At 39.4% G+C, this 22,140-nt stretch overlaps 1 protein-coding gene across 2 annotated transcripts; it reads left to right on the top strand.

The window, feature by feature from the left end:
• Positions 1-1,023: 1,023 nt before the first annotated feature.
• syt10 (synaptotagmin X) lies at positions 1,024-14,544 on the top strand (the record flags this gene model as incomplete). Of its 2 annotated transcripts, none has more annotated exons than XM_080051093.1 (7): positions 1,024-1,213; positions 2,008-2,437; positions 5,684-6,248; positions 10,657-10,777; positions 12,037-12,208; positions 12,606-12,735; positions 14,473-14,544. In XM_080051093.1, 7 exons carry the CDS (start codon positions 1,024-1,026, stop codon positions 14,542-14,544), a joined length of 1,680 nt encoding a protein of 559 aa, XP_079907219.1. The 2 variants fall into 2 exon arrangements, with proteins under 2 accessions (XP_079907219.1, XP_079907218.1); XM_080051092.1 differs by having other exon boundaries at positions 1,024-1,228.
• Between the last annotated feature and the right edge of the window lie 7,596 nt (positions 14,545-22,140).

Below are 22,140 nucleotides of genomic sequence, written 5' to 3'. Positions count from 1 at the left end.
TACACTAAAAGGTAACAATTGCTTTGAAACAATTCAATTGATTTTAATAGGATGCTTTCTAAATTAATTTTCAAAAATGGTCATTTAGACATGTTACAGTGGTCCCTGAAATTCATTATACCAGTGTTGTAACAAGTTAGTTCTATTTTGTTAATTACTTTATATCTAATGTTTGATTTGTAGGTGTATTATAGTATAAATAACTGTCAGGTCAAGAGAGTATTGGATTCTGGACAAATAGGGAAACATGGCACAACTGGCCTTGACTCCAGGAACATTTGTGTAAATGTACATTGTACATGCATGAATCCTCATTGAGATATATTGAGTTTAGAGTGCAGCTAGCTATATTTTATGACTCAAAATTATATAAACTGTTATATAAGTATGAAAACTAAATATGCTTATGTAAAAAAACATGTGAAACAGTGTTACAGGGGCTACACACACACACACGTGGCATTTAAAGCAATTTACAAACTGTTAATAACTTTTTTTGTGGAACTAACTGTAGCTGGGTATAATGATTGTTGGAACACAATCTTATAGTTGCCGATTCTCCCGACCCTTATGTGCCGTATTCTATAGACACACTACAGGGTTATTGGGGACTTGGGAGGCACTGGGGTCTATAATAAACCATTATGTATTGGACGAAAAGGCGGGGGCTCACACACACACACACTCACACATAAGCTACAGGTCGCCAGTCTCTCACAGGGAACACTCTCTACTCATTAAGAAAAAAACGCTCACGTTGCCTTCAACCGAATAGAAAGGACTCAGTGGCAAACTGAAGCGCATTGCCATTGGACTTATCTAGGTTTGGACCCCGGCAGCATCCCCAATCCCCGTTCATTTCAACAGAGCAAGCGCGTGTGGCCAGTGCCAGTCATTCCTTGTCGCGCGCTGGATATGGATCAGGACGCAGCAGCACCGTGCCTTCTCCCCCTGCTGTCTCCCGCGGACAGGCTGCTTTAAGCAGTGTGTTTAAAAAAATAATAATACGGAAAGGTCGCCCAAATGAACGACCGCCCTCCTGGTTCCTCCGGTGGCATGCAATGGCTTAACCGGAGAGACATGAGCGTCCGGACGGACGACAGCATCTCCCTGTGCCAAAGGGCTCTCCAAATCGTAACGGAACTTTGCCTCACAGGACACGTAGACCGCGAGAAATGTTCGGATATATTCCCCTTGGAAAGCACCATACCAGGTAAAGGACACGCAGGTAAATTGAATAAAGTCTTTATTTTTCATACATTTTTCAAAACATTTCCTCAAATAACCAATTTTCTTTGTTAACTGTGGCAAACATGAGAAACCTATCATTAGATATCACGTATTCAAACTTTATTACATCACTTTGGTGCATGTATTAGATCGTGTTGAGCTGTTGTTACAAGTGAAAGTGCTTCTCCACCTGTTACGCATCTTGCTGCAGCAATGTCCAGACAGATGATGAAATAGCAACAGGTGGCAAACAGAACAGACAGAGGAGTTTGTTATCGTGCTTCTCTCTCTCTCTCTTTCAATATGTTCCTACTTTGCAAATCTGAGGAATGTATTCATTGTAAGTTTTCGAATAACTGCATGTATTGACTGCACTAAGCTTCCTTGCAATTACCAGTTCAACTTTGCATTGAAATATGATCAACAACAGGACATGGGGGTGTCTGGAGCAGATGGGAGAACAAATTCCCTTTTTCCTCCTTGTTCACCTAACATGATATTCTCTTGATTGCCTAGACTGAGGTTGTAAATGACTTAATAATAATATTAGTATTGATGTATCAACCAGGTGCATATGCTGCCCCTCCTTTCTTACAGCTTGCTTTCTCTCTTTTTTTCTCTTTCTCCCTTGCATGTCTGTCTTCTGTCATATTTTGTCCCTCGCTTGCATTCTTGTCCTCTCCCTTTGTACTTTGTGTGTGTGTGTGTGCGTGTGTGTGTCTATATATATGTCTTCCACTATGGGTCATCTCCATGGTTACATGTATATATCTCTAGACATCTCTGTAAGTCTGCTTGCGGTGGTCGTGGGTTTCTGTGGCCTGGCCCTGTTGGTAGTCTCTCTCTTTGTCTTTTGGAAGCTGTGCTGGCCCATATGGAGGAGCAAGGCTCTGTCCACGCATATCGAAAATGGCCTCCATCGCGTGGGCTTCCCCCAGGCGGCCCAACCACAGGCCCAAAACAACCCACCACCGACGCCCCAGGTCACAGCGGAGTACAAAGTCGTGGATGTGGAGAAGAAGTATCCGCTGGAAGTGAAGGCCAACGCAGGCGGACGCAGCACTGTCAAGCTGCTAGAGGCGGCCATGAAAATCAGCCAGACGTCTCCAGACATCCCCGCCGAGGTGCAGACGGCCCTAAGGGAGAAGCTGAGCACCCAGCAGGCCAAGATCCAGAGGCAGACCACCGAGCCCAACTCCTCATCCAGGTAAACAATATATACAGTATACCTCACAGTCAACCAACCAGTGTTACAACCCCTCCCTGTCTGGCCCCACAAGTAATGATCTTGGCAAGCTATTTACTTACGCACGTTTCTGGTTTATTCTCACCTGACCCCCTTGTCACAGTAGGGATCATGCAAAACTGAGGCCATGTCCACACATACACACAGGTGTTTTTGTAAGCGTAGATTTTATTCTGGGCTATTTGGCCCTTTTGTAAACATCGCAACCAGACACTAAAACCGGAGCATTTTGAATGTGTCAAGATTTTGTCTTGGAACATCAGATGCTCACAGTTTGTTTACATTACTGTGGTAACATGAAACTACAACAATGGTGGACGTTAACTTATTAGCTCTTCCCTGTTGGTCTGAAAAGGAATTAGCCCCACAAATCCTGGGCAGCTGGGCGGAGCCAGCGGGTATGAATAGCCAATAAGAGTATTCGTTAAGGTTGTGTATCCCGGAAATGGATATTTTGAGATTCTGCAGTCCACCAACTGCGCATGGCCAATAAATACTCTCACTATATGCACAGTGAAATCCAACCGCACTTTGATTGATGCACGACAAATTGTTTTTTCAGCGGCCATATTGTTGTGAAGGGAGGGCTTATGAGTACTCAGCTAAGCTCTTAGCTGGCTCTCTCTTTCCAAGCATCACATTTCTGATTGGCCAGCATGGTTTTAGCGTCAATGTTATAATGTCTAAGTTTTTTTTTGCACATATGCAACACAGTCAGAAAAAACAAAACAAAACAAGAAAAACAATCCTAACCATAATACTTATAATACTATAAATAATAATAATGGCAAAAACAATAATGATAAGTTGGGTTTTTCTACTCATTGTGCTTGTGGGGACAGGGATATTCTTGAAGAAGAGAAAGGAAAAAATACCCATGTACATGAAGACATGGCCTGAGTTCTAACCAATGAAAAGACTGTGGGGACAGTTGGTAGTGAAAGCCACTGTCCTTGAGGTGGTTTTGTCATGAAAGCATCAGCGGACATGCGTTGTGACCTTGAAACACAGTTGCACATGTTGAATTGTGTTTCTGAAGCAGCACTGTGTGAACTGAAAAACATGATTAAATAAAAAAATCTCCTGCTTTGAGCTCATCATACGGACCGTGGCATGTCTCTCCTCGCCTCCATTGCAACCCTATAATCTCATACGTTTGAGTGAAACTGCTATGGTAACGTCAGGAAGCAACCCCAGTAATTAAACAACCCGGTGCTCGTGCTTTCTCTTTGTTTTCAGGCAGCACTGACTGTGTTTAAACCACAACGTCCATAATTAGCAATAGTGCTGTGGGGTTGGATCTGTCATGGTGGATTGTGAGACACGCCAGGCAGCTGTGCTTTAGTTTCTCAGAGCAAGACGTTATTGACACTTGCCTTGGCTTGTCCATTAGGCTCGTTAATTAAAACTATACGGGAAACCAATGTCTTCATGAATTATACACCTACCAGGTATGCTTAAAAGGCCAAGTCAAAAATTACATCGCCCACTATCTTAATCCATCCACCCACTCTTTAGACAGGGAGTCGGTTAGCGCAAGCCCACATAATCTATTTTAGTCTAGGAGAAGTACTTTAAAGCAAAGGAAAGGCAGATATAGTCTTCTTCTTCTTGGCGTTTTAATCAAATGCTGCCTATGACACAGGTACTGAAAGAAAGAAATGATTGTCCTGTACTTTTTATGAACTCTATTTACAAACAGGCAAATTAAGCCAGTGACTGCACAGTAATCAATTATTAATTGAATATTCCTTTGATGTATACATTTCAGAAAGTTGAGAAAAATGTCATCAAAAGTGACATCTTCAAATAGATTTTTTACGTCATCCAAACCCTACAAATATTCAGTTAATTACACACAGAATAAGCAGCAAACACTCATAGTGAGTGGCTGGGACCGGCAACTATTTGGCATTTGAAAAAAATTGGGGCTAATTATCTAAATAGTTTGAATTATTTTAACTTGAAAGTAGACAGTGGGCGCTTGAAGATAATTTTCCAATTATTCTGGGGTAAGAAAAACCCTTAATATGATTTCACCTGTCTACATAATCCATTCATAATCCAAAAAATCACACAAGTCTGCTTCCCGTGACATATCATTTGTGCCACTGCTGTCAGATCTCTGTGATTGTCCTATACTGTCAGAAAGGAGGAAGGACCAGTTGCTAGGTGACAAGATTGGTGAGTCAAACAAGGCGGGTTTATGCTTGGTATATATGTCAACTTCACTGAAATTTGCAGTATTCAGGTCATTTGTATAAAAGCCTTCATCTGAATGCTGGGGATGTGTGTTTTCATTTTCCCAAACCATTGTTGGTGAGGACAAAAAAATAATCTTTCAGTTTGGCCTCTACAAGAAAGAGCAGTCACAGTCAGTTTCCTTAGATTGTCTACGGAATCAAGGTTTTGGGTTCTTGATTTGAAGCTATAGTGCGTAACTTCTGTTACCCCCATGAGGGGATTGTGAGTAATAACAACAACACTTTTGATGCGTTAACCATAGATAGTACATCAAATGGATTTAGCATCCGGGCTGACCTCAGTTATTCCAACTGCATCCAATCGTCCTGGCCTATATGCGCGTCGCCATCTTGTCAGATATTTACTCCACCTCATTTCCTCCTACCGAAAAAGGGCATTGATGTGACGTTGGGTGGAGGGAGATACGCCTATCTAACTGACGTATACCTCCGAAGCGAAGTGAGGGCCAACGGGCGGCTAGCTGTCACTCAAGAGACCGCACCCCTAATATTCATACATTTTATCCTCCAATGGAATGAAACTAGCCTGCTAGAAAAAAAATCACCCCCTCAGTGTTGTCATGGAGATAAGACCTAAACATACAGACTAGAATGGTTTTTTGTACCAGGCATTAAAAATGATTACTTACTTGTAATTGTTGTCTTGGGATCGACTCATACGTGAGCTTCAGTTACTGTCAACAGTACATATCAGGTCTTCGTTCAGTTTATATTTTCCCTTCTATTCTAGATTTGTTTGCATCCCTCCCCACAGTCTAACAACCACATTTCTGAACAATATGTCAAAACAAGTTCCTCGAGAGCTACATTAGTATGCATTATGCTTTTTTAAACGTAGTTCTCTCCCGACAAACCATTAGCGCCCCATCATGACAGGGCCACTCATGCATATCCTTTGACACTGGAGACATTTCACCAGATGCCCTTTTACCCTTTTCAACAGGCACAATTCATTCCGGCGCCAGCTTCCCCGTCAGAAGAATGTCACCAGCTTCGACTTCAACATTGACACGGCGGTGCCTCTCCGACAGTCTTCTACGGCGAGCATCGGGAGCATAAAACCCGAACTCTACAAGCAGAAATCCGTGGACTCTGAGGACGGTGCCAAGGAGCCCATCGAGACGTGCGGAAAGCTCAGTTTCTCGCTACGCTACGATTACGAGGAGCAAGCGTTGGTGGTGACAATTCTCAAGGCCCTGGACCTGCCCGCCAAAGACTTCCTGGGCACCTCAGACCCCTATGTTAAGATATACCTTCTGCCGGAGCGCAAGAAGAAGTTCCAGACGAGAGTCCACCGCAAGAATCTCAACCCTATGTTCGATGAGACCTTCTGTTTCCCCGTGGTGTACGACGAGCTGTGTAGCCGTAAGCTGCACTTCAGCGTTTACGACTTTGACCGGTTCACCAGCCACGACATGATAGGAGAGGTGGTGGTGGACAACCTCTTTGAACTGTCCGATCTCTCCAGGGAGGCCGTGGTGTGGAAAGATATCCACGCAGCAACTACGGTGAGTTACCGCTTACACAACAAGGTAACCCCCAAGGGATACCCAAGTTAAAGGTGCTCCGAGAAACTTTCAGTTTTGTGTTAATTCTTGCACCCCCTTTGGACAAAAGTGGTAGTGTTTTTACCATGCCAGCTGTTGTTCCTGGGTGAGCGTTCCCATGACAAAGGCATTAAGAAAAAAGATATGAAAGTAGCATTCTTTGCACTGATGGTCTCGTTCACTGTTACTTGTCATTTATGATCATCAGCTGAACAATTAGACTGTTTCAGAAATAATAACAATAGCTTTGTAAAGTGTGCGTTTACCTGTAATAACAAAATCAAATTTATTTGTCACATTACAACCCCTCCACAAGTATTATGTTATCCAACAAAAGGGGCAATCAAAATGTTCAAACTTTGTAAAGGTAGTTCAATAGTTTTGTTGGTGAAATTCGATACATTTAAGGCCTTATTTTTCAGAATATTAAAATCAATGCCTTTTTAAGACCCTGCGGCAACCATGCACCATCACACTGCCAAATACCCACATATGAAGACATTGATGCCACATACTGTAATGAATGGAAACTTATGCTGTTTTTAGAAAAGGTCTAAAAATGAAGTATTGCACTGAATCACTTCGAAAGACAACATCATTCAACAAACACAGCAGGTGGGATGGACACATTGCATAATTCAAACTGATTTATGAATCACATTTCACCAGCCAAACACCCACACACATTTCTTTCTAGAAACTGCTAGAGAATTCCACAGAGGTAAATATAGCAAAGAAATATCTGATCACAAGACATATTAACATATTTATTTGTTTATTTTGTTGCCAGCAGCAATATGATTTCAAATGTTAAAGTAGATCATAAGTCATAAGAATAATGTCATATGGAAAAAAAAAATAGATTTAGCCCAGAATGCATTGCCCTCCTACATTAACACTTATAACAGTTTACGCAAGAGTCTCTGTTAGATTCATGAACGTGTTGTGACAAACACTGAGCACATTGTTTTCAGATTCACATTAGAACTTGTAAGTTTCATCGATAGCGACAGAAGAATTATATGTTCAGTGTTGATGGGGTTTCTTATATAATACAAAGCACGGAATTAGGATTGTCAAAGTGTATTTGTTACTCCGTTCATTTAAAAATAAATAACGTTATTGATTTGGGGGCTTAATGGATACCTTTGAGATATGGAAAGAGGCCAGGCAAGGCCACAGTCTGGTGGGCCCTAATAGTCAGTACATGCAAGATTAAAAGGTGTGCTATAGTTTGCTATCAAGGGCTCACAAATTAGAACTTAAACTATGGGCATATTTAGCCCAATGATATCTACATCAGGAGGTTTTCAGTCCAGTTTAGAAGTAAACAGGATATTTCACAAAGTTGTAAATACATTTTCAGTGACATTTAGTGTAAAGTTAGGTCATTAGCCAAAGAACAAGTAGTAGAATTCTGTAACATTTCTCTTATTTTTCAGCTGAACTACTGCAGGAATGTAAAAATGCATGATTATCTCTCACTGTGAACAGTCATTAAAATTAGAATTTAGATTAAAGAATACCAAACATTTACTTGTATAATTTAGGTGAATCATTTCAATGATTATACAGCTGTGGAGGAGGAATGGACTCTGGCTCTGTAGTTGCTTTAAGAACCACATAGAAATGTACAAACTGTACAAATGAGCCTGCCTACAAAAACAAACCTCCTTTCATTCGATAAATTAACTGTGCAGAGAATGTAAACAAAATATTGTTATGTAGAAGAAAGTCAAACTTTTTGGTTGCTTTTTGGATAGCCCAAAGAGCATAACAATAGATATATTGATTCATAGTGCTTGAGCCTTGAAATGTCCAATTATATAAGACAATTGTTGTGTTTTATTGGCACTGGTCCTTTTAGCTAACTTCCTGTCTGCGACTGCAGCTAGCAGTCCCCTCCCTCGTCCCTACATCACCACCATATGAACTCGCAACCGTCTTCATCAGATAGTGCCGCGATGGAGAGCAGCGAGTCATCGTTCATAATCACAAAGAACCGCCTCTTTATAGCACTATGTCTCCTGATTGGATAAAATGAGCGGGATACTCAAAATTTTAACTGCCAATTACCACAAAGCTGAATGACTGGGAGACCTTTGTTATGAACTGCACATACTGTTTAAGTTATTGCTGTATAGAGAGATTTAAAACGTATATTAAGAAAAAATATCACTTACTTATCCTTTAAATAAGTTAATCGAATAAAACTTCAGCCATTCCTTAGCCTTTCTTGTCAAGCATTTAGATTATATTTACCTCCTGTAACTGCCTTCAAAGCTTTTTCTCCTGTCTCGATAACCTGAGGGCAGCCTCAGGTACTTCAAGGAAGTATATACTTGAGATTCAGGTGTTGAATGTTTCTTCAAGTATTTATGTTTGAGACAGAAAGTTATTTTATGGTTTAAGTTAAAGTAGCATATCCAAAAGGTGGTGGGCAAAAGTTTGAAAGTTAGTTTTACTGCTTATTTGATTTATAATCCTTCTATTTATTGACATAATGTATTGATATTTAGGACCAGAATTGATTAATTAATGTCCTACTATTGTTAAACAGATTACAGTTATATGAACACACTGCTGCTAAAAAACAGTGAAATTACCTGATCTGTCTCCATTAACTGTAAGCATCTGTATCATAAAACCAAAGCATAACCATTCAAATTAATCATTACAACAATACGGTCTTTTGGCGCTTTTCCACCGCAAATGTAGCTCGACTCGACTCAACTCGACTCGACTCAACTTGGTTTGGTAGCAGCACGGGTCGTTTTCCACCGCAAATAGTACCTGCTGAACGTGGGCGGGGTCATCGTAAGGGGCTGAAAGCCTACTCCGGAGCAAAGTAGCAGAGCAGAAATTGCGAGCAGTTGTTGCACTATTAACTGAACCAACCGCCAAAAACACGGATGAAAAATGTTTAAGAAATATCCCCCTTGTATCTGTTTGCTAAAAGAAGTAGAAGAATATTGCTACGGGCCATTAAAAGGGATGGTTGTTGTCCCGATGTGTGACTCTGCCACACAGTCAGCTGTAGGGATGCGTCACGTACATCCCTATAGGTAAACACGGGCATGATAAAGTTGACTGTTTAGTGCTTGTTTCAGGATACGTGTTTTCAAATGCAAGCCGTGTCTCAGCCTGAATATTTTATTGAGGTAATCAGTTCAGTCCGAGGCTTGTAATGTAATCGCTCGCTATCATGTCTGTCCCAGCTGGCTACTATTAGCCTAGCTGCTAGCTGCCCTACATGTCTCCTCTCGTATGATAAGTAACTTCCCCAACAACCAACACTGGGTGAGCTTAGCGAATATATGGAAAATAAATTCAGATCTGTGATGCAAATCAAATGAAAGAGAGCCAGAGAAGGCTGCACGCGGCGTAAATACACTCAAAAGTCCCGGAGAGTTGGGGAGAATAAACAACAGAATGAAGCCGGTAGTCTCTGGCCACTGATTGGCCAGACAATAGTCTCTGGCCAATCAGTGGCCGGCCGTCTGCCGACGTCACCTTTTAGCATCGGCTCAGCTCGCTTGGAACCTAGAGCGAGGCGATACCAAAAAAGCAGCCGCTACGTGGTACCAGGTACCATGAAATTGCGGTGGAAAAGCCAAAAATGCGAGTTGAGTCGAGTCGAGTCGAGCTGATACCATGCGGTGGAAAAGCGCCATTTGACATAAAACGCTTCAACTTTAACCCGGACTGACTATCTTGAAAAAATACAGTTTGCATCTAACCCTGGTCCCCATATGCCAGCAGTGTGGTGCATTTAATCATTATTGTCCCTAGAGTGTCACCTTCTTCTTAGCAGCGCTATATTGAAAAAATCTCTCATGGGGAAAATACGCTAGTGCCTAGAAATAGCTTATACCTTGTTAAGACATGTGTTAACACTAGTATACCCTTTGCAAGCTAGCAACAACACTAAAAACTGCAACGTCAGCATATTAATGTTTATCAGGTATAATGTTTGCATTGTTCGTCTTAGTTTGGCGTGTTAGTATGTGCTAATTAGCACAAACCAAATGATTTGACAAATTATAATTTTGACCTGATAATGGCACAAAACATAAAATGTTAGTGAGAGTTATTACATTTCAACCAGAGGAGGCTAACATCTACCCCTGGCATGTTTACATTGGTTGTAATATTGATGTTGATAAATGTGCCTTGTCTCTGAACAAATTAAAATTGAAAATATATATTATTCCATGTAGTACTCATAAAATGTTTAGTACTACAATCTTCTTTATTTACTGAACTGTTTACTGTTTTGCTTTGGCATTTTGATTCACAGCATGTTGTCAAGGCGTTTAAAATGGACTTCAAATTGCATTCTGCTGTCTGTATTTATTATCCCTTCCAGGAGAGCATTGACCTGGGAGAGATCATGTACTCGTTGTGCTACCTCCCCACTGCGGGGAGAATGACCCTGACAGTCATCAAATGCAGAAACCTCAAAGCCATGGACATCACAGGCTCCTCAGGTAGGAACCAACCAGCAAAATAAGATGCGGCTCACATCAAAAACCACAAGCTTCTCAGCCATAAAACAAACTTATCAGTGTGAGGCCACTTAAAATGGTAATGGGGGAGTGGGCATAGGGAGGCCAGAGATACATTATTAAGTATTATCATGTGTCAGAAGAGGGGACATTTTAAGTAAAGCTGGCAAAGTTCACACCTATCGATCCCATATGTGACCGATGCAAGCAAGTGCCGGCTACGCTTTCACACATGTTCTGGTCCTGTCCGAAACTTAATAATTTTTGGCAATTGATATTTAAAACCTTTTCAGATGTTTTAGAAGTACATATAGAACCTTCTGCTATCATCGCAGTATTTGGAGTTACTCCACAGGATATACATCTTACATCCCAAGCAAGACAAATTATAGCTTTTGCATCTCTCTTGGCTAGACGACTTATACTCCTCAAGTGGAAAGAGAAGTTCTCCCCAATCTTTAAAATGTGGATTAAAGATATGATGCATCACTTAGTGTTAGAGAAGATTCATTACTCTACTAGAGGGTGTGCTCAGAAATTTAATGCTATATGGAAACCTTTTTTGACCTATGTGGAGAGGATAGATTATGCTAATATGGGAGTTTAGTGCTGCTGACCTCATTTCTTTCTCTATTGTAGCCTATTTACTGAGGTGTAATTTTATTTTCAATCTGTATTTATTTTTTGTATTTTCCCCTGTCAAACTGTTATTTAACTGTTTGCATGTATTTCTGGTTTTATTTAGATTTTGTCTTTTTACTTGTGTGCATTTCAATTATGATCCCTGAATGCTATTGTTATAGAATGGTACAGTGTTACTGTTAAAGGGGTGGGGCTCTGTTGGAGCAAGTTGGGGTGGGGGGGGGGGGGGGGTTATAATTGTATTAATCTAATTGTATCTGCATTGCATTCTGTAAAACGTCAAATACCAATAAATAAACCTTGAGAAAAAAAAAGAAGAGGGGACATTTCTTAGCTGTACTTATAACAGGAAAAGGAAATTATTTGTATTTTGTAAAACCTCTAAATGTTAAAACACAGATGCTTAGAACCCCCAGTAACTTAGCATACAAACTGCTAGGTTTTCTTATATTACAGATTACATATTATATAACAGGTCCTGGACATTTTATGAAAAAAGACATGTTATGGAAACAAAGTAGCCCAAAATCTCTACATCTTACCAGTGCTTAAAAAGTATGTTTTTCCTGCCTTACATAACAATAAACATGTTCTACCAGATCCGTACGTGAAGGTTTACCTGATATGTGACGGACGGAGGTTAAAGAAGCGAAAAACAACCACCAAGAAAAGCACACTGAACCCAGTGTACAACGAGGCCATCATCTTCGACATCCCCCCGGAGAACGTGGAGCAAGTCAGTCTGTCCATCATGGTGATGGATTATGATCGGTGAGTAAACAGCATAACATGCTAACGTGCTATCTACGGGTCAACACAGTTCACAGATGAGGAGAAAATTAGTATCTGGTCTTGTTTGCTGTTTCATGTAATTTCTGATCATCACAGGAAAAATAAGTCCTCGTAGCACCTTCTAATTAGCAAAAGCTGTCAAACACAGAAACTGATTGTTCAAGCTAATTAGACCAAATACACAGATCACAGATCTTACATTCAGATCCCTTAGAGAAGTAGAAGAATTTCCACTTCGTTTCAAGACATTTGTATAAACTAAGACTGGTGAAATATGCAATTTACTTCACAATTTAATCATGATGTGTGTGTCTGTTTTTCAAGATTATGAGAGTCGTTACTATGTGCATCCATGTGTGCCTTTTACTACTAACAGGGTTGGACGTAATGAGGTGATTGGTGTGTGTAGCGCCGGGCCAGACGCCGAGGGTCTTGGAAGAGATCACTGGAACGAAATGCTGGCTTACCCGCGAAAGCCCATCACACACTGGCACGCTCTCGGAGAGGTAGAAACACTTGATATTACAGTAATAGAATCTCTCTGGGTTCAATACAGAAGTGTGTTTTGAGGGGGAAACAGTTAGCCTAGTTCGGTCAAAGGTTGCTTTCCATTAACTCCAATACTGTCTTACCTTACATGCAATGCTTCACATCACATCCATTCATTATGCAAGATATACAGTACAGTGTTGTAATGCACAGTTAGCCTACACAATGGAGTTGGATGGATGGATGGATGGATGGATGGATGGATGGATGGATGGATGGATGGATGGATGGAGATAGACAGACAGACAGACAGACAGACAGACAGACAGACAGACAGACAGACAGACAGACAGACAGACAGACAGACAGACAGACAGACAGACAGATAGATAGATAGATAGATAGATAGATAGATAGATAGATAGATAGATAGATAGATAGATAGATAGATAGATAGATAGATAGATAGATAGATAGATAGATAGATAGATAGATAGATAGATAGATAGATAGATAGATAGATAGATAGATAGATAGATAGATAGATAGATAGATAGATAGATAGATATACACTTTATTCATCCCTTTGGGGAAATTCAGGTATCCAGTAGCTCACAAAGTCAGTCAACAGACAGCACAATTGACAAACAGTAAAAGTTAATCAAATAAGTCAATAAAAAATTTGAAATATTTAACATATATTGTAATTTCATATTTTTACATTTCTTTTTATTTCTTCCTCTTTTGCCACATCTCCATCTGACGAGTAGGAACATACAGGTGATTACCACATTTTCAGTCAGTGGCAAAACGTCATACTTCATATGCTCTGGTAAAAACTGTGATCATAGGAACACAAACACAACGATATAATTGGGAGTTGGGAACGCAGTCAATTTGGATTGTGTATTTTTATGTTGATTTATATATACAGTATATATATTTAGTTATATTTGTATTCTTTGGAATTTGTTGTGCTGCAAAATATGTTTAACATCATGCAGTATATCGAATAGGAGCAATATAGATAATACTGCAATGTCACTCCAGATTCATCAAGTGAGACAAATAGGACATGGCAGGTGTCCAGACCAATGGCAGAGCAGCAGGTGGCTTCAACACCATCTCAACATGCTCAACAGAGTAGCGTGTGAGATCTAGAAATGGAAGCTGTGTGTTTAGCTATATTTTGGGGGAGAATAAGATTGTTTGAAACTTTTATGAATGGGGATCACCTTTTCTTACCTCCTATCTTTTTTCTCCATCACCGTCGTATGTTAAATGTTGGAATGTTGGAATCCTAGCTCACTAACAGCGACTATGCTCCTCTATTGATCTATTTACAGCCACGTTTCAGCCCTACAGGGGGTGGGTACAAGTGGATGTTGTGCACTGTATCTTTAAGACCACACATCGCATCATCATGGCATACAACTCTTGTACTGTCACAGAGTTAACCTTGTCTTTTAATGATTGTTTGTTGAAACGGAGGTGAGCAATTTGTTGTTGCTTTACCTCAGTGTGAGAACAAAGTACATGGACAAGATTGAAAAGCTCCTGGATCGACTTAACAATCTTTTTTTTCTTTTAAACCCATGATCTTGGTCTGACCCTGTTGGGCCACCATACAGCTTTTTCTGCCTATGATCACAGTACATCTAGAGAAGTAACCCTGCTTAGTTACTGTGCCTTAGGAGTGACGGCCGAAACCTCTGTAACGTGTGTGTTGTTTTGTTTATATCTTACCTTTTCAGTGGCCTGGGAGAGCAGCAAGCTTTGAGAGTCAAAATTCGTGTCCGTCACCAAAACCTCCACAGTCGCCCTGAAGATCACAGGTGGAGCGATCTACTCCTCAGCTGTAAGAACTAAGACCTTTGTTAAGAGTTCCTCAAAAGTTACTTGCTCCACAGTGTCTTGTGAGCATTTTGTCACAAAAAAGATTGAATTCATGCCTACACATTTCTTCTTGTTCATATGAAAAAAGAGAAAAAGTTCTACATTGAAATTGTTTTTATTATTCGTCCGTTGTATCTACTGTCCTCCAAAGTGCTCTAGAGGGCTGGCTATGCACAGCACTCACTCTCATTAGTTTGTTTTTCAAACATCTGCTTTGAACAAAATTCTCAGAAAAGCTGTATTTTTCTTTTGCCAAACATTTTACATTTTACATTTCACACAGACCACATGAATGGTAAGCCTCGCTGTGAGAGTAGTCCTCTGTGATTCACTCGCAGCAGCAGCAGCAAACGATCTTTTAAACATTTTGAGAATTGTTTTTCCGGCCCGAGAGCTCCTTAGGGAATTATCATTTTAATTTGGAGAATGGCACAAAGCTAAAAGGGCTACGCGGCTCAAATGCCATTACCTTGTCAAAAACAAGTCAACAGCTCTGTTGATTTTGATTTAATGCAACGTCTACAAGGGCTGGGTAAATCTCTCTTTAAATCAATCTGTAATAGTGACTTTTGAGCTTCTAGAAAAAGATGAATACAATATATGATTATTATTATTATATGTGTAAAACCAGCCATTTACCAGACACTGCTAACAACAACAGATATAAGAAAAGTATTTTTAGATTTAGAGGAACTGTAGCAAGATAAATGTAGCAAACATATGCACAGAGAAATAAACAAAAGTCAAATTGAAGTAAGCTTGAGATAACTCTACCATACTAGGCACAGCAGGCCTGTCAAGCTTTGGGTTTAATTTGACCTTCTTTAAAAAATTAAAAAATAAAGGGACAAAAATGTATGGAATGGATTAATTTACACCGTATATGTATATGCTTAAACTTAAGCTGTATCTCACACCCACGCACACATAACAACTCAAAGCCAGGAGTATTTGGTTTACTGCTCTATTTTATGGAGGTGACAGGTAAAATATAAAAAAAATGTAAAGAAATAAGTCGGGTTCCTGGATGCTGTTCTATCAGAGTTTAAGCTCTGTCCTGCAGTATTGGATCTGGGCAAGTTCACGCCCCAGCAACCCCAGCCAATTTTGTAATTTGAGATAGCGCTCAATTCGCCAAACACACTGGTTGCACCTCACCCTAAAAGCCTTGTGAAGTTAAACATTCAACTGTTGGCTTGCTTGCACGTAAGCAGTTATGTTAAAATGAAATAGTCTGATGTGACATTTGTTCTATTAATACTAGGACTAAATATCTCTGCACAGAAATATAAGAACAATGCCAAGTCTTTTATAAATTGTCAACCAAAAGACGGCGTTTTCAACCACATACTTAAGCTATCGTTAGCTTAGTTAGTTAGCTAATCCGTCCAAAATAAAGGACCCACTGTTTGGAAAAGTACTGTGTATTTTAAAGGGGTAAATGAGCCACCATTGTCAGTGTAAAGTACATGATGTGCTATTGGAAAAATGGAAAGCTTGACAGGTATAGCAAAAGTAACTAGGGGGTGGAGTTTAGCTTAATTGCCAAACAACACAAAAACAGAGAACGATAATACACTTGGTAAATATGTCTCAATTCCAACAAACTTTATTGCTAATAGCTTTTCCTCACAAATTCAGGGAATTATAATTCATAATTAAAGTCACACACGCTCAAACATTTCCAAATGTTATGTAGCCTATGTTTTTTTAGTTGTATTTCTTTTTTTTACATTAAGCCATATGAAACTAAGTACAATGCATCGCACACAGAACAGTAACTCAGCTTCTCCATATATATGAGTAATAAGAAACTAATAAGAAACCAACATAGCAAATAGAAAAAAGGCTATGAACTGTTATCTTTCTTCTTGCACATGAATATATTGATGCTTTTTCCCCTGCGCTGCCCTTAATATTAAAAATAAATATTTTTACTTGTAGCATGCCTCTTGCCACTTATTGATTTTCTTTTTTTTTACATTTTACAAATGTAAAAAAATTAAAATGAAAATTTTTGAGTTTTTCAAATATCGAACTATGTGTTTACATTTGTGTGTATATATATATATATATATATATATATATATATATATATATATATATATATATATATATATATACTGTGTATATATACTGTTTACCTGTCAATGGCACTGTGTAAAAGAGAACATTTAAACAAGCTGTCGTAAACTTATGGAAGTAGAGACATCACAATGTATTTCTATTGTTTGGTGATAACTTGAACAGCTCAGACTTGTGCTTGAGTGAAATTAATACACGTTCTGTAATAGTTGTGAACAAATTAGTCAAACTGAGGAGACCTCCGGTGAAGCCAAATCTGCTTTATCAAGTGATTCCATGTTTAGGAGTTTAGGAGCTTTGAGCTGTAATCGTTTGCATATTGGTCAAATCTATATATTGAGCAAGAACAACTGCAATTAACCGTCCTGATGTGTACAGTTTGTGATAACTTTTGTAACAATTTAAAGTTAACATTTGGAATATGATTTATTGTATGTTTCATATGTATTTTAACAAAATAAATAAAAAATTAAGAATAGAGGCATGTCTGTCTTTTTCTGGGGACAGGGACTAGTTGCTGGTATGCTCTGACATTGGCCACAACTATAGCACACTAGCTAACGCGAACGTCAATAGTTGCTCCATTTGAATTGAAAAATTCCCAGCTGAACTCTTCACATCTGTCTTCTAAATAATGTACAGAAGTCACACACACACACACACACACACACACCCTTCTGCTGTATGTCCAGGTTATTTTCTTAGCAGAAGAATCAAAAACTGAAACATTCCGTGGCCGCTTGTTGGGATTTTTCTGAGCTCCTGAGCCAGTGTCAGGGGTGCAATACCAGTTTTTTAAACTCCTGCCATAGTGAAAAATACAGAGAGTTTTTTGGAGCTGATAAGCTTAATCAACTTTGTGTCAACTCATTTGGTGATGGCTTCAATGTCCCCGACATTCATTTATAAGAAAAAAATTACGCAATATAGGTTTAAGTCTTTTTCCAAAGACTCTCAGTGTATCTGAGATGAGTTGGCACCGTGCTAGCCTCTTCAACCACCGCCAACACTCAAGCTAAGGCAAATAATAGGCTGTTAGAAAACCACTCCATTGAGCGATACAAAGCCTGAGTTTTTGAAATGCTTTTAAGACCTATGCTTTTACGAAATAGATAATAAAAGCTTGTCAGGTGGACTGTTACCTCCACCTCATCCTGCATTTGTTTGATGGTGAAAGATGAAGGGAACATTTTGAACGATGGTGCAGCGTGACAACTTCCTTTTGATCCATGGAATTGGATGGAAGCAGACAAAAGGGAGCAGGAAGGACGTTGCATTAGTTTCCTTGGCAATGAAAGCGGACCCACGCGCATAACGCTAAAATCCGTACTAAGAGTGGAGTTCTAGGCCTATCTCTAGTTGGTGAGGCCTAATAAGCTCCATGTGTGTATGCATGTGATGAATGCTTTTTAATTTCCTCAATGCCTATTCCTATTGGTGCTGGGTATTGAACACCACCACCGCACCATGGCGGTGGTGGTGGGGAAGATTAGAGGGGGAAGATTAGAGTGCCCTCGCGGCCGGCATCAACAATGCAGCCGCAGGATTAGTCATAATTTAGGGGGAAATGATCCATCCAGGTTTCAATTTTTTAACAAAGAAGACCTAAATTAAAGAAGAGAGCTCCTTTCAAATTGTACTCCTTGAAGACATATCTGGTTTTGAATAATGGCACCTTATTAGACTTTTAATGAACCATCATTTGCTTATGAAAGAGCCTCAGATAGAGCCTATCAAAAATATTCACAAACTATACTGCATATTAAGGCAAGGCATTGCATGTGAATAGTGTAATTTTTTTTATTATAGATATAATAGTGAAACTTTTCCCAGATTATTACTTACATTAAAAATAATATTTTTTGTATTCAAATTTTTTTCAGAAATCTTTCAATACATATTCAAATTGGGCACTATCTAAACTATGTACTGTACTATAGGTACATTTTCATAACTTAAAAAAACTAAAATCTTGATGTCTGATAAAGCCTGAGTTTAAATTTGTATTAATTTTTACAACATATTAGTGTCCAAAGTTTTTAAAGAACAGATTTTGGATATGCTTTCTCTGCATGTTTTAAGAACAAAATGTATCGTAAATCAGACAATTAACCATAAATTTGTTGGTTGATGTAAGTGCTTTATTATTAGATGATTATGTTATGGAAACAAAATTTAAGAAGCTTGCATGTTTTCGCCTGCAGCGTCCCACAGTAATCTTTGTTCTTAAATAAAAACTAAGACCAAGTTTTGTGAATGTACCCGGTGACACTTCCACAGTTGTGTGCACAGACAGGTCTGATTTATTATAGCATGAGATCTTTCCATTGCGGGTTGGATGCGGTTGAGTCAAGGGTCAACTCATTAATGGCGAGGTAGCGAGGGCTAGTGCTATTCCAAGAACAATTACAGTTAAAGGGGTAAATGGACAGACAGTTATGTAATGCCGCCATCCATTACCGCCTAACGACCGTTTAGTGTCTCCATTAAAAAAATAAGAATTCAAAGTGCTCTGGTAGGAGAAGGGTTGCATATTTCAAATATGAAAATTTATGGTGTAAAATATTTCCAAATGCAAATTATGTACGATTATGGTATATGGATCGTGGCTGCTTAATGATGTATCCGTCTGTCTGGCATCTTAACACTATTATGAAATGTGCAGTCCTCTCCTGTATTTATGCAGCAGAGATGCTGTGCAATGAGTATGGCTTTGCCTTGAGGGTTTTCAGAAGGATAAAAGACATAAAAACTGATCTTAATCTATCTCGTCAAGTGTTTAAGACGTGGTTTTTTTTTCAGGTAGCAGAATCCTGAGGAGATATTTACTGATTCTGACACAAATTGATTTTTGACAACAATCATTTTAGTGAATTGCTGACATGAGATCAAATAACTGTGTGTCCAACCTGTTCAATGATTTCAAATATCGTGAGAGTACCAAGTGTCTTTGGTGGAACAAGCCATCTCACTAGAGATTAATGTTTACAAAGCTTGCTGTAGGAAGCACCAGGCAGAGGAGACAAGGCCGGCGAACGTATTGATGTAGGTGGCTATAAATAGATGTTTTACCCCATGGGTAAGAGGAAAGGAATCCGCTCTCATTACTCTTCATTCTTCAATTGATTTGTCATGACAGAGACATGAATAACCATGTTGTGGATGAATATAAAGAACACGTGTGTAATGAGTTTGAATGTTTTATTAGTGGCCCCCTGAAGCACATGTGTTGAAATGACTATATTTCAAAATGTTAAAGGAAATAGGAAAGTAAGAATGGAGACATATTGACACATCATTGAAACCAGAAGGCGTGTTTCATCCATTTCGTATTCCATTTTTCAGAAATACCCATTAATATTCACAAATATTCTCAATCTAGGAACAAGGAAATGTCCTGGATTATTTTATTTCAAATTTGTTTCTGAAATGTTTTTTTCCTTCAGTTTGGCATACTTCTTCTACAATATAAACCCCAGCCACCATGGGAATAAAAGTTAAGTTAAATTGTTAAGTTGTTTTATTTGTCTATCAACACAAGGCAGATATACACAAAGTACACTCACACAAGACTATATTGAAACCAGTTTTGTCACCACAGTCCAAAATAGAATTGATTTAACTGCAGATTTCACTGTTAGTGTTATCTCTAGTTTCCATAGCAGAATTTTTAATTGATTGGATGTTTCTTCTGCACCGTGGGAGTTGTACTGTGGTTATCTACACAGGCTTCTGCCTCAAATTTTGATGAAGAAAGTGTTAAGAATGTAAATTTGTGTTTTCACGTTAATCCCAGTGATTATTCTCACAATGCCAGAGATAAAGACTCAAGCTTTTTAAAGCCTCTTAATGATTTTCTCTCTTCTGTGAGATCCTCCCTCCTGCTCTGTTAGCCTCCAGAACCCTCTGACTCAGACTTATATTAAGCCCTGTTTCAAAATTAGAGTGAGAACAGTAATTAAGACATCGTGTGCGCCATTGAGACGGGAATAACAAGGCTTCAATGTTGCTTCAACAGGTGTGAACAGCGTACTATCATCAGAGTATAGTCAAATTGGCGGGAAGACGTTGTAATAACAGGGATGCATTCCAATACCCATACTTGGCTGCTATTTAGTACGGTAGAAAAAATATATAGTCAAAGGCAGCATGCTTAAAAAATACCCAGATGCCCTACTGCATCCAGTCGTAACTTTAAGTGTGGAAATCAGCATGCTTTTTGGCAATTCTGCACCTACAATCCACTGCGCACCGGTAGTAAGGTCACATCGACGGAGCATCCAAGTGAAAACAACCAGCAATGAGACAGATATATTGAAAGGGGCAAGTTCAAGGATCAATTTTATAATGAAATAAAGTAAAAGTAGTTCCCAATCGTAGCATACTGCATTCCAACTACATACTTTTGATGATCAGCTGTAATATATAGAAAAAAAAACTGTAAAAAAAAAGCTTGCGATTTGGAACGCAGGGCCGGTTTGGAGTAAAGAGGGGGTTGTAAGAGTGCCAGGCCAATCACTCCAGCCGCTGATTTACACGGTGTAAGCAGAGGTGGAGGAGGAGTCAAAATGAATCACTTGAGAGGCTCATGGACACAGCAGAGGATGTGAGCTTGAATCTAAATGCGGCCGTTTATCAGAGGGCGCTCATTCCGTCACAGGTATGGCTCATCCGTCCAGCAGCGCGCCGATTCATAACCGGAGACAAGAAGTCCAATGTCCTAAATTGAAACAGGTGGGCCGAGGCGTACAGGGAAAACACATGCCAGCAGCAGGGTACACACGAGGACAGATACAGGCGTCAGATCTCTTCCACTGACTCATCTTTCAGAAAGCACTTTGAGTTGCCTTCGTGTACAAAATGTGCTACACAACATACATATATAACATATATATATATACATATAATAGTTTAAAAGGTTTGTAGGGGTTTGTACAGTTTAATTCAAGGCCATGCACCGTTTCGGAATTGAGACTGAATTTCAATATCGGATCAAATCCCTGCAACAGTTGCCTCTATAGACATGCTATCTATGTTCAAAGCTCTCTGACAACTTCATATACACTGTGGCAAAGTATTGATTTTAACACCCCTCTCAGTCTCCCCCAGTCAATATATTTGCGTGTGCTCAGAGCACTACTAGCACAGGTGTGATGTCAGTATCACATTTGAGTTTGTTTTCCCATGAATGAGCGGCTGGTGCTCCTACACTCCCCCTGGTGACTCATACTCTTGACCTGTGTATCCCTACACAGTGTTTTGTGGGCGCCTCTGCCAGGAATCTATTAGGTAACTGAATGGGTATATATTTATAGTCCATCCATGCAAAGCATGGGCAAAACAAAAACTGCCACATACACTCTTGAAATGACTCACCCAATGACCTGTGTATTCAACAGGAATTTATACCAGCCTTCAGTTCAATTCATTAGCATTTTCCA

This window comes from Ammodytes marinus, assembly GCF_949987685.1.
Source record: "Ammodytes marinus genome assembly, chromosome: 22".
Classification (NCBI taxonomy): Eukaryota; Metazoa; Chordata; class Actinopteri; order Uranoscopiformes; family Ammodytidae; genus Ammodytes; species Ammodytes marinus.
This window is presented reverse-complemented; position numbering and strand designations above follow the sequence as displayed.